The sequence below is a fragment of the Chionomys nivalis genome, chromosome 1 (genome assembly GCF_950005125.1).
Source record: "Chionomys nivalis chromosome 1, mChiNiv1.1, whole genome shotgun sequence".
In the NCBI taxonomy this organism is placed as follows: Eukaryota; Metazoa; Chordata; class Mammalia; order Rodentia; family Cricetidae; genus Chionomys; species Chionomys nivalis.
Window position 1 is genome coordinate 141,009,685 of NC_080086.1, and position 15,024 is coordinate 141,024,708.

The window sequence follows — 15,024 nt, forward strand, 5'->3', positions numbered from 1 at the left end:
GCCCAGCCGGCCGTTCCTTTCCAGGCCTGCGGTACTCATTCAATAAATGGCATCTTTTATCTCAAAACATCTATGGGGGGATGCTGTATTTTGTAAGTATCCTTTGATGCCTTGCTACTCAAGGGATCCCCAGACCAGCAGCAGGAATAGTACCTGACTGCATCACTAACAGACTATGGTACCACTCTGGTCAGCTGCCCTGCCAGCTCAGGAGCTGCCCTTCAACCTCGGCCTCGGGGTGTACTGGAGAAGCCCAATTACAAGGTATTCATGAGAAGGCTCTTGTGTGTTCTCCGTAAATGACAGTGGACTGGAGTGTGTGTGTGTGTGTGTGTGTGTGTGTGTGTGTGTGTGTGTGTGTATGGAGAAAGAGAGAGAGATACAAATAAGTAAATAAGGATCTCGGGGTCCACAGGTGCAGCTATTCTTGCCTTGTCCTCTCTCTCATCCAGACCAAGTGGCTGACAACCATAAACCCTGACTGAAGCAGACAGGGTCAGTCTAAGACACTACACACCCTCATATCTGTTGCCCAATTTCTGCCACCTGGAATTCCAAGCTTTAGTTTTCCTCCCCAAAGACCTCTCCCATTTTCTTTCAAAACTGTCACATATTCCTCCATCTTGGGGTTCCTCAACATTTTACAGTAAACACAGACTCCTCTGGTTTTCCTTTAAAATTCCTGACAATAACCAAATGACGATTTAGTGATATGTTCACTGGGATGGGTCTCCTTGATGGAAGATGAAGGTCACATTAAGGAACAGCAAAGGTAAGAGTGACATCCAGGGGACTCTCAGAAGAGACTATCCACAGAAGGAGGGGAAGAGGGCCTCTCCCAAACCCCTGCCCCTGGCTTGCAGTGACTCACAAACAGTCTCACTGAAAAGCAACAGGACGAGCAGAGGCAGAAGAGCTGACCCAGACAATGAGAAAGGCAGAGTGTAGGACTCTCAGGATAACCAGGCAAGAGCAGAAAAAGGTTTCCTCTAGAGATACACCCAGGCCAAACTGGAAGACCGCCCTGAGTCCAAGAAAGCACAGGAGACTCAGACAAATGTGCTAGGTAGATCAGAAGATGGAGACCTCTGGTGGCCAGTGGGAGTTGGCCTGTGGGAATTTGGCCAGTGGCTGGTGCAGCTGAGGCCCCTCTGCAAGTCAGGTCAGGCTTGGCTTCTAGGTCCAGCTCTGACATGGTTTCTCTTCATCTGTGGGAAGGTCAGGGCTATTCCAGGTTCTCGGCTCTCTCGTCTATCCTGGGGATCTGGTGCAAGGTTAATACAATGCCGTCTGCATGAGGGGTTGGCTGGACTGCAGCCCCAGGAAACATCCAATAGGATATTAGACAGACAACTATCCATGCCCTGTGCAGATAGCACTCCCATCTCTTCATCTCTGAGCCTAGGAATCCATGTTCTACTGCTTCCTTGGCAGTCTGTAGGTGATGGTGGACTCCTGATGCTAAGCTCGCCTGCACCTTCAGAACACTGCCCAGGCCCCAAGAAACATTCCCCAGAAATAGCATGGCTCATCCCACTTCCTCCTCCAGCAAGGAGACAGAATGATCCTGGGATGCCAGAGGATGCCCATACCATTCTCAAGGCTTTATAGCCACCGACTTACTGGGTGGTTTTCTTTTCCTGGGTTTCTCAGGATAACAGTTTCCCCAAACCACCCCTGATAGAAGTCTGGGGGCAGATGTTCATTGACAGGGTGGGGGTAATGGGGTACAGGGACTGGAAGGCTGTACCTGTAGGGCCAAATCCTTGTCTGAATATCCTGATTGAAGGGCTGCCTGCACATACAGAGCCTGTCCTGGAAGGAGGTGGAAGAAGTCCTGTGGGAGGGGAGAGGGGACTGCACAGAAGTTTTCCCTCATCACCTCAGACCTAAGAGGTAGCTTCCAATGCACACCTCCAAGATTAGAGCCAGTCATAGGCCACACCATGTCATGGCTGGACTGAGGCATCTTCCAGAAAACCTCCTTCCTCTTCCACCCTCCAGAGACGGGGAGCTGTGCCTAGCAGAAACTCAAGCAGGCTTCAGGCCAAAACAAAGCAACCCTGCCCAGGCCAGGGTTGAATGCTTGCACAGCCCTAACCTGAGCCCCTGCTGACCCTAACACAGACCGAGGCTCCCCTGCCCTCTGCAGGGTCCCACATCCGGCAGATCCTTCAAGGCTGAGCCAGGAGCAGCTTGGTTGACAGTGGACAAGCCCTTAGTATCTGCACAGCTGGAACCAACCTACAGGAAAGGGGGTGAATGCTGGTCTGAGGGCACAGGCAGGGGGTCCTCTCGGGCTTTCTTGGGGACTCTCAGTCTTAAATTTGTTCTGGAAACAGAGGGAAAAAAACCAGAAAGCTGTTGTGGGGAGGCCAGACTGGTCTTCACAGCAAAATACATACATCTGGGGTCCCAGGCATAGCCGTGGAGTCTCCCACCATGCCCTGCCCACCCCAGATTCTCCCTCCAACCCAGTGCAGGCACCTGTTCTTAGAGCCAGCTTCCCTAAAGCCCTGAGAGTAGGGTACTTCTATAGGGAGGCCGTCTGGAGCCTACCAAGGATCTTTATTCAGGAAGTCTTTTATTGTACACACTGGCTTAACCTTATCACTCACAATCTGTGGATTCCCTGAGACCAGAAAGGATGACAGAAGCCAGCACTGATGCCAACTGCCTGCACTGTGGCCACAGCCTAGCTCCTCCCTGCTGGATTTGCTAGCCTTCACGGAATACTAACTTCCTCTGCCATAAAAGCGCCTTCTAGTTAGGGCTAGCTTGCCCAGCTGTGCTTGTAAGCATCAACTGTATGCAAGTGTTTTTACATGCTCTGCAGCTCTCAGAGGCTTTGTCATCAGGATCAGTGAGGTCCCCTTAAGCCCGGGAACACTCAAACACGTAGCTGAATTCCACAGGATCAAGCTAATCCCTTGTCCAGCCTTACAGATATCATCCACCTGAGTTTTTCGTCTTTGAAGCTGGAGACTATCATAGGTTTGGGTTTTTTTTCCTACCAAATAGCACGGGTCAAGCCAAGAAAGTGCTGTTTTTATGCTAAGAAAGTAAACTAACTAGCTGTTTCTTCACAGTTCTGGATTGACATGAGAATATAAATATAACTATATAAAGCATGTGCTAATTACAAGTGGTTCTTATCTATGCATTAGGAAGGACCACTGTTCTTTCCCCTCAGGCCAGGGGCAGCAGTTGTTATTATCCGGGGCAGGGCTTATGGCAAATGAGTGATCAGGGTTCCCAAAGTTTCCTTGGGTGTGTCTCTGCATAGGCATAGGGAAAAGCTAGAAGGATCTTCACATTCAGCCCAAAGAAGATGGCTCAGAGCCTCAGAACAAGACACAGATCCTACCAGGAAGTGGAGGAGACTGAGGAAGGTTAAACTGAAGAAAGTGAGGTTAAACTAGCTTCTCACCAGCTCCAATGACAAGAGGTGACAGTCAACAGGAGAGCCAGCTCACAAGGCAAGCAAGAGAAACTGAAGCTGGGCATAGAGGCATGACTTTAACAGGAAGGTAGCAGAGGGGAGAAGGGGTCTGTTTCGTGACTGCCTGAGACAAGGTTCTCTCTCCAGTGCAGAGCCAGAAGCAAAAGAACCACTTACAAGAGGTCATGATTTATATCAATAACTTCCTATTATTGTCAGCTACAGACAAGGAAGGGCTGTCAAAGAGTAGCAAATAAATAAATAATTGACAAAACATGAAAAAATAGACAAGTAAAGGGTTGCTTAAATAAATAAATAAACCAGATAAATAAATAAAACATGGCAAAACATAAAACAGGCATGGGGGAGGACAGGAAAATAACCACAAAGGCGTCCTTTTTCAATTGTATAGTTATTGCAGAGGCAGAGAACATATAGTATATAAAATAAAGACCCTGTGCTACCCACTGGCACAGGGAAACAGTGGTTGCTGTCTCCCCTGAAGGAGCCTCAAGGAGGAGGATCTAGGACTTGATCTCTTGGCAGCACCCCTTTTCTCCCTAGAAGAATGACTGGCAGCATCCTCAGCTCACTCTCTCTACTGTCCCCCTCACTTTACTCAGGGAAGCCATCAAGGTTGCAAACCTCAGGCCGGGTCTATAACAAAGACCCCAGTGATGCGGTGAGAGTCCCATGGCAACCCTCATCTACCCTCAGCTGCTATCATGCCCTTCCAATCAACCTGGCAGACAGAGTCTGTGACCTTTCTCTTTAGCATTAGAAGTGTCTCCATACACCACACCCCATTCCTCAGGCTGGAGGAGGGTGAGTCAACAGGATCTCTGTCTGACTTCAGAATAGGAAGGGGCAGGATTCAGGTGGTCATGTTTTTTGGGTAGTGGCTACAACCCGACTTCTCGGAACTCAAATGCCTATAAGCCAAATGTCTTAAGCGTAGCGAAAGCCTTGCACTCAGTGGCAGTCACAGAACCGATGCTTTGCTAGGGATGAAGGGGGCAGAGGCAGAAGGCCAGGCAGATACAGAGGTGGACAGAGCTGTTCTGAAGGAAGCCGGAGGAAAGAGAATCCCCATGCAGAGCATGACCAAGGACAAGGTCCCCCTGCTGACTGCCAGGCACTTAGCAGCTTCTGCATAGTGGATGAGGAGGCGTGGCCTGTCACAGCCAGGCCTCCAATGGGCTCATCTTCCCACAGAACCAGCATCCCCAAAGGAAAGCCAACTTCTAAACAATGGAGACCCTAGCTGCCCCAGGGACTTGGGAGTTCTCCGCTGCCTTTCCTGCCACCACAGAGGCTCTGTCGGTCTTTCTCTCTCTCTCCCTTTTCGTGCAGGGCTCACGGAGCTGAGGAGCTCGGGTTAGCTGAGGCCTGGGAGGGCAGTTGTAGTTCACGGGCACTTTAATGAGGAAGAAATCTTGCAAATCCCCATGCCAGGTCAACCTGCCAACAAAGTTCAAGCTCTGTCCTGCCTGTGACCCCGAGTGCAGGCCATGTGGTCGGAAATGACCGTGGTATCCACAGAGCCACATAACATACTTACAAGTAGATGCTGGACTCATTGCCTCCCATGTCTGGGGACTGCAGCTTCTGTACCAGGATGATGATGATGCCAATGAAAAGCACAAAGTTCACCTGAGTAGGGAAGGAAAGGCAAACTTGAGTTTCTGTCCAGCCTGGTATTCCCCGCCCCCCCCCCCAAAGGACCCTCTCCCAGCCCGGCAAGTTCCCTTGCAGACGTCTAAGGCTCCCACTGAGTCATCCAAAGGAAAAGAAAGAAATAAGAAAAAAGAATTCTATGCAAAAACCTGGAAATAGAGAACACAGGGAGTAAGTTGGGAGGCTAGGCCTGCCAGGAAGAGAAAGGAGAGAAGGCTAGGGTGATGGAAAAGCACAGCTAAAGAGGTGACTGTGCAGGTGACTCCAAACTCAGCTGATGGTGGGGATGTGGGCCTGCAATACCAGCACTTACAAGGCCAAAGCGACAGGAGCAGGTATTCCAGGGTAGGCTGGGATACTTAGCAAGACCCTGCCTCAGAGATAGAGAGATCGAGGTAGGGTGGGGATAAGGAGAAAGTTCAAGTTCAGAGTTGCGGGATCCAGGGGAGCAGTGAGAGCAGTCTTAATTAGAGGACTGCCTGGGAACAGCAGTAGCAGCATGTGCCATCAGGGACAGATGCTTCCCAAACAAAGTGGGAAGCTGCGTGTGGACTGCGAAAGGAGGAGGAAGGGCTGCAAATTCATGCAAAGGAGGCACAACAAGCAGACGGTAAGCACAGTGACATCTCTGGGCCAGAGCCAAAGTCTCCCTTAAGAAAAGAACAACACGAGTCTATTTAAAAAACAATAACAGCTCCTGAGAACAGCTAGGGATGCGAAAGCTGGAGAGGGATCGTCTTAGAGCTGCTGCACACCAAAGGGGATACTGCGCAGGTAGAGTCAGGAGAAAGAAACGGGAAGCGATAGGCGGCTTGATCGAGAAGGACACTATCTGTGTTCTTCTTTGTCTCACAGATCTATGGGAGCAAGAAAGACACCCCTGCTCTGTCGTGCTTGCTGCTGCTGCTGCTGTCTAATTAATGTTTGAACAAACTCTGCAAATATTGCTAAGGAGAAAGTACCATTAAATATTTGGGGTGGGGGGAGAGGACAGCACAAGAAACAGACTATTTCAAATCATGTAAGAACACTGACCAAAACCAGGAAACTAAAACGAGCAAGAACAACTCATTAGGAGATGGAAGGTCTGAGAAGAGCAGTAAGTTCAGAAGGAAACTTAAAAGTCATCAAAAGTATATGCATTAGTAAACATTAGGCCCAGATAATTTTACGAACTTGTCAAGAAAATGCAATTCCCTGAAATATAATTGTTTCATAGAAAAATAAAAACAAAATCTCAAAAGATCTTCCTACAGAGAGAGAGAGAGAGAGAGAGAGAGAGAGAGAGAGAGAGAGAGAAGAAAGGTAGCTCAGCCAATAAAACCTTACAAGCATGAGGACTAGGTTTGATCCCTAGAACTCGTGTTAAGAAAACAAAAAGAAAGAAAAGATAGGTGTGACAGCAATGTTTGTCATCTGAGGGCTGAATGGCAGACACAGGCAGATCCTGGGCTGCATTCCAAGCCAGTGAGAAACGCTTCAGAAGAAATCCAAATGGGCAGAATTCTGAAGAATTGTACTAAAGACTGATCTGTTCTCTCCTCCCCATTCCACACGTAAGTGCACACACATACATACACACGGCGGGCGGAGGGAGGAGATACACCCCAACAGAAACTGAGCATGGTGACACATACCTACAGTTTCAGACCTCAAGAGATGGATGAAGGAAGATCATGAACCCAAGGCCAGCCTTGCTTACATAGTGAGACCCTGTTTCAAATGGCAAAACAAAACAAAGCCAGCAGGAAGAGAAAATAAATTCACACTGACATATACATGGAGAACAATGCAGAGATTTTAAGGAAAACATTCACAAAGAGAATTTGGTGGTGCATGAAAAGAGGAAGCAGATCATGACCACAGAGATTTCGTCCTAGGAATGCAAAGAAATGTACTAGTACTCCTTATGATGACAGACGAAAAAAATTTTTTCAGCCATCCCTATGAGACTGGCGAATAATTAGTAACAGACACATCAGCATAGACACGGGGAACACAGGTGAGCACTCCTGCTCCTTGTCCACAGCATGTCAATAGTAAACACTCTCTGTCCCAGAACCTTGTTCCTAGTGATCTATCTAGGAACACTAGACCTAAGCACATGTGCTCAGAGCCAGACACAAAGGTATCCCTAGCATAGAGAAAAACTGGACTGGCAGATGATACTGTTCTGTCAAAGGGCAACATCTCATCAGCACATGTAAATAAGTGCAATACCCGTGCTCGGCTTCATAACAACACAGACGAAGGCCAGCCAGGAAAAACCCTTGCCCAATTGCATGCAAGACAACTGCCAAAAACTACAGCAAACATTGTCCTCCATAAAAACAAGGAATAAAAGGAACAGATATTGGGAAAGATGGGCAAAAGCTGTTTTCATTTATAGGTTACATAATTTTCCATGTAGAAACCCCATGTGAACCAAATAAAGAGGGATTAAACTCATGAGAGAATTCAAAAACGTAACTCAGCCAAGAAATCACAAAAACTGATCACTTCTCTACATGGCCCCGATAACCCACCAGATACTACAGTGATGGAAAGATCTCTAGATTCCACGAAGGTCCAGGCTGGGGAACACCTCAGAGTAAGCAAACGGCAGCAAGAAAGACTGGCAGCCAGGGAATGTTGTGGTGTTCTTGGAGAATATCAATTTCCCTCCAAACTGGTACATAATTCGAGGCAGAGCTCCATCAGATTTTTTCTGACAACTTAGCAAGGATATTCAAAAATCTACCTAGGTGAATGTGTGGGAAATGTTCAACAGAACAAAGAAGAAATTTACATGTAAGGTGGTGAAACATGCAGGGTCTCAGTAGCTATCCCGGCCACCTGCACAGGCATCTGAGCAGCACAAAGAGAAGGTCTCCAACACAGTGCATAGGTGTTTGGGATAAATAACTTTCCAGCATATAAGATTCTCTAAGAATACTAAGAATTGAAAATGTGAAGCCATCAAAAATATAAAAGTAGAGAAATGGATAGCAGTTTTAAAAAGACAAAAAATAAATACATCATTTCTTACAGATACATTGATAATCGAAACCACAACCGTGTTGTGAAGAAATTAAGAGGAGATTGGTGGCAAAGCTTGAGCTGGCTGAAATCCTCCATAAACAAGAAAGGAGGCTGGGGACTGTAGAGATGAAGGCTGAGGCTCCCAATGCACCAGTCACGCTGGCCTGGGAACATGACAAAATAGCAAAGAGGCGTCACTGCTCCTCAGCTGATCCGAAAGACAATCTGCCAGAGGACAAAGAAGTTCACAGGAATGTCCAAAATAGGTACAAACCACCAAAGGACTGTTTGGAAATGTTTGGGCCCACTAACAACACAGAGAAACAGACACGCCATACAGAAGCCAGCGTCACCTCCACAGGACTGTGCCCCATCAAATGACTGGTACTGTAAGTACACAGTTCTGGGGAACAAAGCCACCAAAGGGGACGCTAGCTGTTGAAGCATTTTTGCAAAATGGCGGAGGATCTGAAATGTTAAATGTATACCCTTTGACCAGCAATTTTCTAGAGAGTCACTTTAAAGGAAAACTTAGAAATACTCAAAATTTCATGTGAAATTATTCTTGTAACACCTTTCATAATAATTAAAAATGGAATAATACGCCTGGCGCAACCCTAGAGAAATAACTTAGTAATGTGTGCATCAGTGTCACAGGACATACTACAGCTGTGACAGAGCTTATCTTTCCACTCCCTGTATTCTCCTTGTCTACCTCTCCCTTCCCTTTGTCCCCAGGACACTCACCATTATAGAACCAACCACAGGGCCTTTGATGACCCACCACAGGGCCGTGCTGTCGTTCATATCCCAGCAGCTGAAAGATGGCAAAGAGGAGACATCAAAACAGGCACTGCAGAGCATCACGTGACAGGAGGGGCCTGTACTTTTCTCCCCCTATCACCCCTGGCCAGGGAGATCTGGAGTAGAGGTGAGAACTAGAAGAATACCCCTCACCCCTCACCCCTCACCCATCGCCCAAGGCTTTGTTGTTGTTCTGCTCCTTTGTCATGGCAGAAACTGGAGGCCAAGAATCAGGGTTACAGTGGGATCGCTGGAAGGGACATGCCTACATGCCTCCCATTCAGATCCGGGGTTCTTAGGATGACCTTGGGGTTGAGAGTGACCTCACCTTCCACCCTCTTCTTCCTTCTCTCCAAAGGATACCAGATGTTCAGAGTAACCCCAACCAGATGGGCTCAGAAATGTAACCATTCTCTTACTGGGTTGCCACTTAAGACAAGGCTGACCACAAGGGGTAAAGGCTGAGAGGAACCTGGGACCAGGCTTTGGTCTGGGGCTGAGACAGGTCTGATCAAACAGGGTGAGGAGTCAGGTGCTGCCCAGGGCTGGGGTTTATTCAGAACAACACTGGGGAGGTCATGTGAAACCAGGCAGGCACTGAAGCCCATGCCTGAAATGTCCTCAGTACCACAGCCTGACTTCCTCCAGAGGTACTCACCCTGCATCATCGAAGTAAAGCCTCAGCACAGCCCACACAGTCACACACACAGTAGGGGTCCCTGGAGAACAACAAAAGGAAGTCTAACTTGCCTGGGGTACTTTTAGCCTGGGACAGGGATTTCTGGGGGGACCCTATTGTACCTCATCTCCAGCTTTCCTTCCATCTCCCCCAGCTTCAGGCCCTTTGGTCTCCCGAGATGATTCCTGGGTATAGCTCTCCCTCAGAAAATGGGGTCCCCAATAGAAGGAAGTAAAATAGAAAATGGTTCTAAGAATAAACAAGAAGTCCACATCCTTCTTGTGAGGTGAGGGCTCTGTTACCTGATGTTTTGTAAACCTGGAACCAAAGGTACAACTGACTAGGAGGCCTGAGCCCATCCAGACTGACCCAGCCAGGAACCTACCCCAGCCTATAATGGTGTACCAGTAGAAGTATCTCCTCTCGGGGAAGAAGGTCTCCACCAGCAGTGTGAAGAGGTACAGGCCTTCAATGAACAGCCAGAAGTAGTTGGACACCACGCAGTAGTGGAAGAAAACCATGACAGCTTTGCATTCCACCTACAGTGACAGCCGGAGGAACAGTTGAGCTCTCTGCCCCGCCCCCAGGTAAATCCTGAAATCCAGCTCCACACAACATGGGGAAATCCTGAGGTCTATCCGTACTGGCATACTCAGCCTCGGGCATCCCAGGGACCTAAGGTTGTAGGCATTCCTAGATGGAGGAGGCGAATACACAGCATCCTAGGACTCAGGAGAACCTTCCCAGCACGGAAAATGCTATGTACAAGGACAGGTAATACAAGCTAAAGCTCCAAGCTCCTCCTTCCCACCCTCTCACCCTTTACCCATCACTGCAAGCCAGGGAAATAGGAAGAGAAACAACCAGCAGTCTTCACAAGATGCTGCTTACAAAATGAGGAGCTGGACACATCACAGGTAGAGACACACCTTGGCCATGGGAAATCTCTTCTCAAACAGATCCTTAAAACATACCCTTCCAGTGAAGGCCCCATGTTTAGCTTGTTCTTATCCTGCTCTATCATAAGCCGGTTCTCTGCATATACCTCCTTCACACATCTGTGCTTGGGAAGGTGTCTGCAAAGACCCCTCACACTGGCACAAGATTCCACGTGGCTGGTTACAGAGCAAATGACTGGATAAGCCCTATCTGAGCCTCATCCTCACACGGCCTTCCTGGCCCAAGGTCCAGGCTGAGGGCCTGTGTAGCTGGATTTTTCTTTGGACTGCTAGCTCACAAAAAATGACCAAGAGACTTATTATTAATTATGAAAGCTCTGCTTTAGCTAAGGCTTGTCCCACTAGCTCTTAAAACTTAAATGAGCCTGCCTTTAATAACCTATGTTTTACCATGTTGCTTTTTACCCTTCTTTCATTCTGTATGTCCAACTCCCTCCATGTTTCCTTGGCTTCTCCTCTGTGCCTCAATTCCCTGTCCTCTTCCTTTCTCTCCCCAGAAATCTCGCTTATACCTCCTGCTTACCTATTGGCTGTTCAGCTTTTTATTACACCAATCACAGCAATACACCTTCACACAGTGTATAAATATCTCACAACAGGCTTGACTGTGTTTTGGCTGGGACTGAAGCCATATCCTGAGTACTGTAACCACTCCATAGCTCCTGAACTTTCACATGACCTGGGATAAGGTTTTCACTGGCAGGAACACCTTCCCTGTAGGATGCTAACAGGGCAGAGTCCCAGGGTAGCTTGGGTGCTAACAGGGCAGAGTCCCGGGGTAGCTAGGATGCTAACAGGGCAGAATCCCAGGGTAGCTAGGGTGCTAACAGGGCAGAATCCCAGGGTAGCTAGGGTGCTAACAGGGCAGAGTCCCGGGGTGGCTGGGCTACTTGGCACACTTACAGTGGAGATGAAGCAGTGACTGCTGTCCTGCTCGGCATACAAAATCCAGTCTTTGATAAAGACAGAGATGGCTCTCAACATGAAGGACACGAACAGGTTCATGTGGATGAAGTTGCGGGTGCAGTGTAGTTTCCTACGCAGACCAGGGTGGGAAGACCATGAGCTGCATGGCATTTCACACCCTGGGGGGAGTAGGAGGTAGGATCTGCTCTGGGCCTACTCAGGGCTTGTCTTAATGAGGTCTCTCTTCCAGAACACTCTCTCCTCCCACCTTGATAATCCTCTGCCTTCCCCACCATGGTCATCTGGTCTTCTGCTGGCCAGACTTCTCCTTTCTCCAGCCTCTCTACCACGGAGATTAAGGCAAGCAAAGGAGATTTCTGGAAGGGACTTAGCCGACCATGTGATCCTAGATGCTTGAGCTGCCCTCCCAGGCCACCCATCTGCTATGCTAAGGACAGGACACGCCTTCCAGGGGACATTCCAGGGATGGAGAGAGGTAAGCACTTGGAGCAGGATGGACCCATTCTGGCTGCAAAAGCATTGGGCTCTCACCGGAAGCGGCACAAGATGACCATGGCAGTGGTGAGGGTGACAAGGGACGTGCTGTAGCCGACTGTGTAGAGGGCCTTCACCGACAGGTAGTAATAATCCTAAAGCAGGGCACAGGACACACAGGGCTCCACTTGGGACCAGCCACTGCCCTGCTAAGACCCAGCATCCCAGACCAGGGCCTGCCCATCTATAGGCCCAACATCCTCCCCTTCTCTGCCATCACTCCACTCCTGCTGGATGCCAGCTCCTCTCAGCAAAGGGTCAGTACTCTAAACATGTTCAGACTGTATTGAAGGCAAGGGCCCTGATCAATCAGAACAGAAAGCAGCCTTAGCCACCTGAAGAAGAGCGGAAGAAACTCCCTGCTAGCCCCAGCATTAAGCCCTCAATTTCTGGGCTATATGCAAGGCAGTGTCCTGAAAGAGCAGCCAGGGTTGAGGGGACTTGTGGTGGGACAACGCCCCCCTCCCCAGCAGGGTGAATGAACATCCTAACCTCCATGCTTCAGGCTCAGTATACAGCGGGTGCTCATGAGTGCTGCCCAGAGCCCCAGCTCCTCAGAACTAACCCACCCTCTGACTTACCTGATCCCCAGACTCAGGCTCATAGTCATCAAACCCACAAGCATCGAAGTAATGGGGAAAGGGTTCTGACCAGCCATCCTCTGTGCAGTTCCGGCCCACGACCCCCATGTCTGCAGAGAACAGAAAGCCAAGCAAGGTATGCGAATGACTTTAAGGGACTCTGAGAATGATTTCATAGTGGGAATTCCTGAAAATCCGCGTGTTCACCTGGAGGCTCGAGTTAGAAGGCACAAGATGGAGTGACTGCTGAAGACCTGGCATTCATCCCTCACTAATGACGGCAGGGGTGGGGTAGAACAAATGAGCAACCTGACCCCTTAGCCAAGGGTCCAGCATGCCTATATCTCTCCTGCAATATTCCCAAACACTCACCGGAAGAGGATTCGGAGTCTGCCCCTGGGGCCCTGGATCAGCACTTCTCCGAGGAGAGGCTAGAGCTAATGGGTCAATCAGCTTTATAACTTACAGAGATCTTTGTGTGATTTTTCTTTGGGACTAAACAGCTGGGGGTATGGGCAGGACAAAATCCCCAACAAATAAACAGGCCTGGCCCCCCTCCATGTTACACTCAGAAGGTCAATGTGCAGACAGAACCACCTAGAAACTCGCCACAAATGCTGCTTCCAGACCCCACCCCAGCCCCAGCCTCAGGACCCTAACATGGCATCCAGCATGTCTGAGACCTCCTTGAGTGATGGTGGGGTGAGGATTCAGCACACTTGAGTGCAGAACTCTGAGCCTCCCAGCAGCTGGAACATCTCACATGGATGGGGCACCTGACTTCATTGCATTTTAGCAAGCCCAGGCCTACTCTCTCTTCCTTTCAACCTTTCAAATCTTGGAGGGCCTTTGTTGGTGTTTCCTTGCTTTCCTTTTGCCTTTCAGGGTTTTGTAGTCATCAATGTGCATTCATTCCCTTTGGATTGACTTTAAGGCCATTGTGTGGGACCCCGGAGGGACAGAACAGTCACGGTTACTGAAAAGGGCATTTGCTACCTACAAAGCAGAGTGGAGGCTATTTTTTATGTGAGTGGGTTGCTTCAGCCTGGAATGACATCATGTCATTGAGTCAGTGAGAACCACTAAGGTCCAGGGAAGCACAGGGCAAGGAGGCCTTTTCTTCTAGCTAGCTCCAGATTCTTGTCCCTAAACTGGCAACCCAAGAGTTACCCATCTCTTAGAAAACAGCAAAAGGAACAGGGCTTAGGGTAGTTTTAAATCTCCAGAGAACAGAACAGAGTTGTTGTTGTTGTTGTTGTTGTTGTTTTTTAACTTCAGCTATGTACCCCTGGTCAGTTTGTGGGCTCAGTAGAGTACAGACTCTGGGTCCTCATCCTACAGTCTCTGATATAGTCAGTTTATGGGTTTCAAAGACCAACGACTTGTGTACGATAAGAGACCACTGTGGGTAGGGAGTTTGGAGCACATACTTCTAGAAAATATCCTGTCCTCTGTGAGTAAGGTGGCCTCTGGGGAGCTCAATGAGGAGGGGGTGCATCAGTGCAGGGTAGAAGGGAGGGGGAAGACCCCTCACTTTTCTAACCAACATCCTATTCTTTCTGGTAGACTTGGAAGGTGTAGGGCCAACTGCCTTCAGTCAAGAGCGTTGGACACACCCTCGCTAGCACTTGGAGAAACTGGGCTGGTGGGAATGGCAGAACAGGGACCGGCCCAGGAGAACAATCTGCTCTGCAGGGGAGGGTCCCCACAGCTTCTCTGACACCTGTGACACAAGCCAAGAAGGGGGTCCAGCAGGCCCAGGACTTCAGTGTTAACAGTGTCACCAGACTGTTTCCTAGTCAGAAATACATGTCTCAGGTTGCTGCTGGCAACCTCCCTGCAAAGGCTCCAGAACAGTTCAGAAAATCGAAATGCCTCCCCCATCTCCCTCTGACCCAGATGGCCAAGCCACTGCCCTCTCTGGGCTTTGGTTAACTCTGCCTTGCTTTTCTCACAGAGGTAGGAAGAAGAAAGGGACAAAAGGTACAGAGGAATTTGAAAATCAATTAAAAAAAAAAAAGCTTCCTAGAGGGAAAAGCCATTTCCTGTCTTTTATTTCCCTCTTTTATTTTAATAACACGGTGTAGGCTCAGAAAAACATAAACATTTTTCTTCCCCAAATGGTTCTATGAATATTGTTCTGATAGAAATCTCCAGAAGATGGGGCGCTCTCCAGATTGTCACAACCTTGCAGTGACAGCATCTCTTTGTCTGAGCTGTTTTGCTCCAGCAATGTCACAGGAGCACAGCATTCTCCCTGATAGGGCCCCACCCTCTCACTTGGAGCTCACTTGGAGATTGACCATTCATTTGGCCCCCGCTTCAGGGACCTACATCAGGAGAAACCCCAGAATCCGCACTGTCCCCAGTCTGCAGAGAGCGGGGATGGGATGGGAGGCT

The 15,024-nt window shown here is 48.9% G+C and overlaps 1 protein-coding gene across 6 annotated transcripts in view; it reads right to left on the reverse strand.

The window, feature by feature from the left end:
* The window catches only part of Adcyap1r1 (ADCYAP receptor type I), a 111,123-nt gene that overhangs the window by 11,957 nt on the left and 84,142 nt on the right, over positions 1–15,024 (reverse strand). For all 6 annotated transcript variants that reach the window (XM_057762788.1, XM_057762781.1, XM_057762774.1 and 3 more), the window contains 7 exons: positions 12,625–12,734; positions 12,041–12,138; positions 11,486–11,618; positions 10,009–10,162; positions 9,603–9,663; positions 8,888–8,957; positions 5,004–5,095 (listed from right to left, as the gene is read on the reverse strand). In XM_057762788.1, coding sequence (XP_057618771.1) covers positions 5,004–5,095; positions 8,888–8,957; positions 9,603–9,663; positions 10,009–10,162; positions 11,486–11,618; positions 12,041–12,138; positions 12,625–12,734 — 718 coding nt within the window. The remainder of the gene's footprint in view (positions 1–5,003; positions 5,096–8,887; positions 8,958–9,602; positions 9,664–10,008; positions 10,163–11,485; positions 11,619–12,040; positions 12,139–12,624; positions 12,735–15,024) is intronic.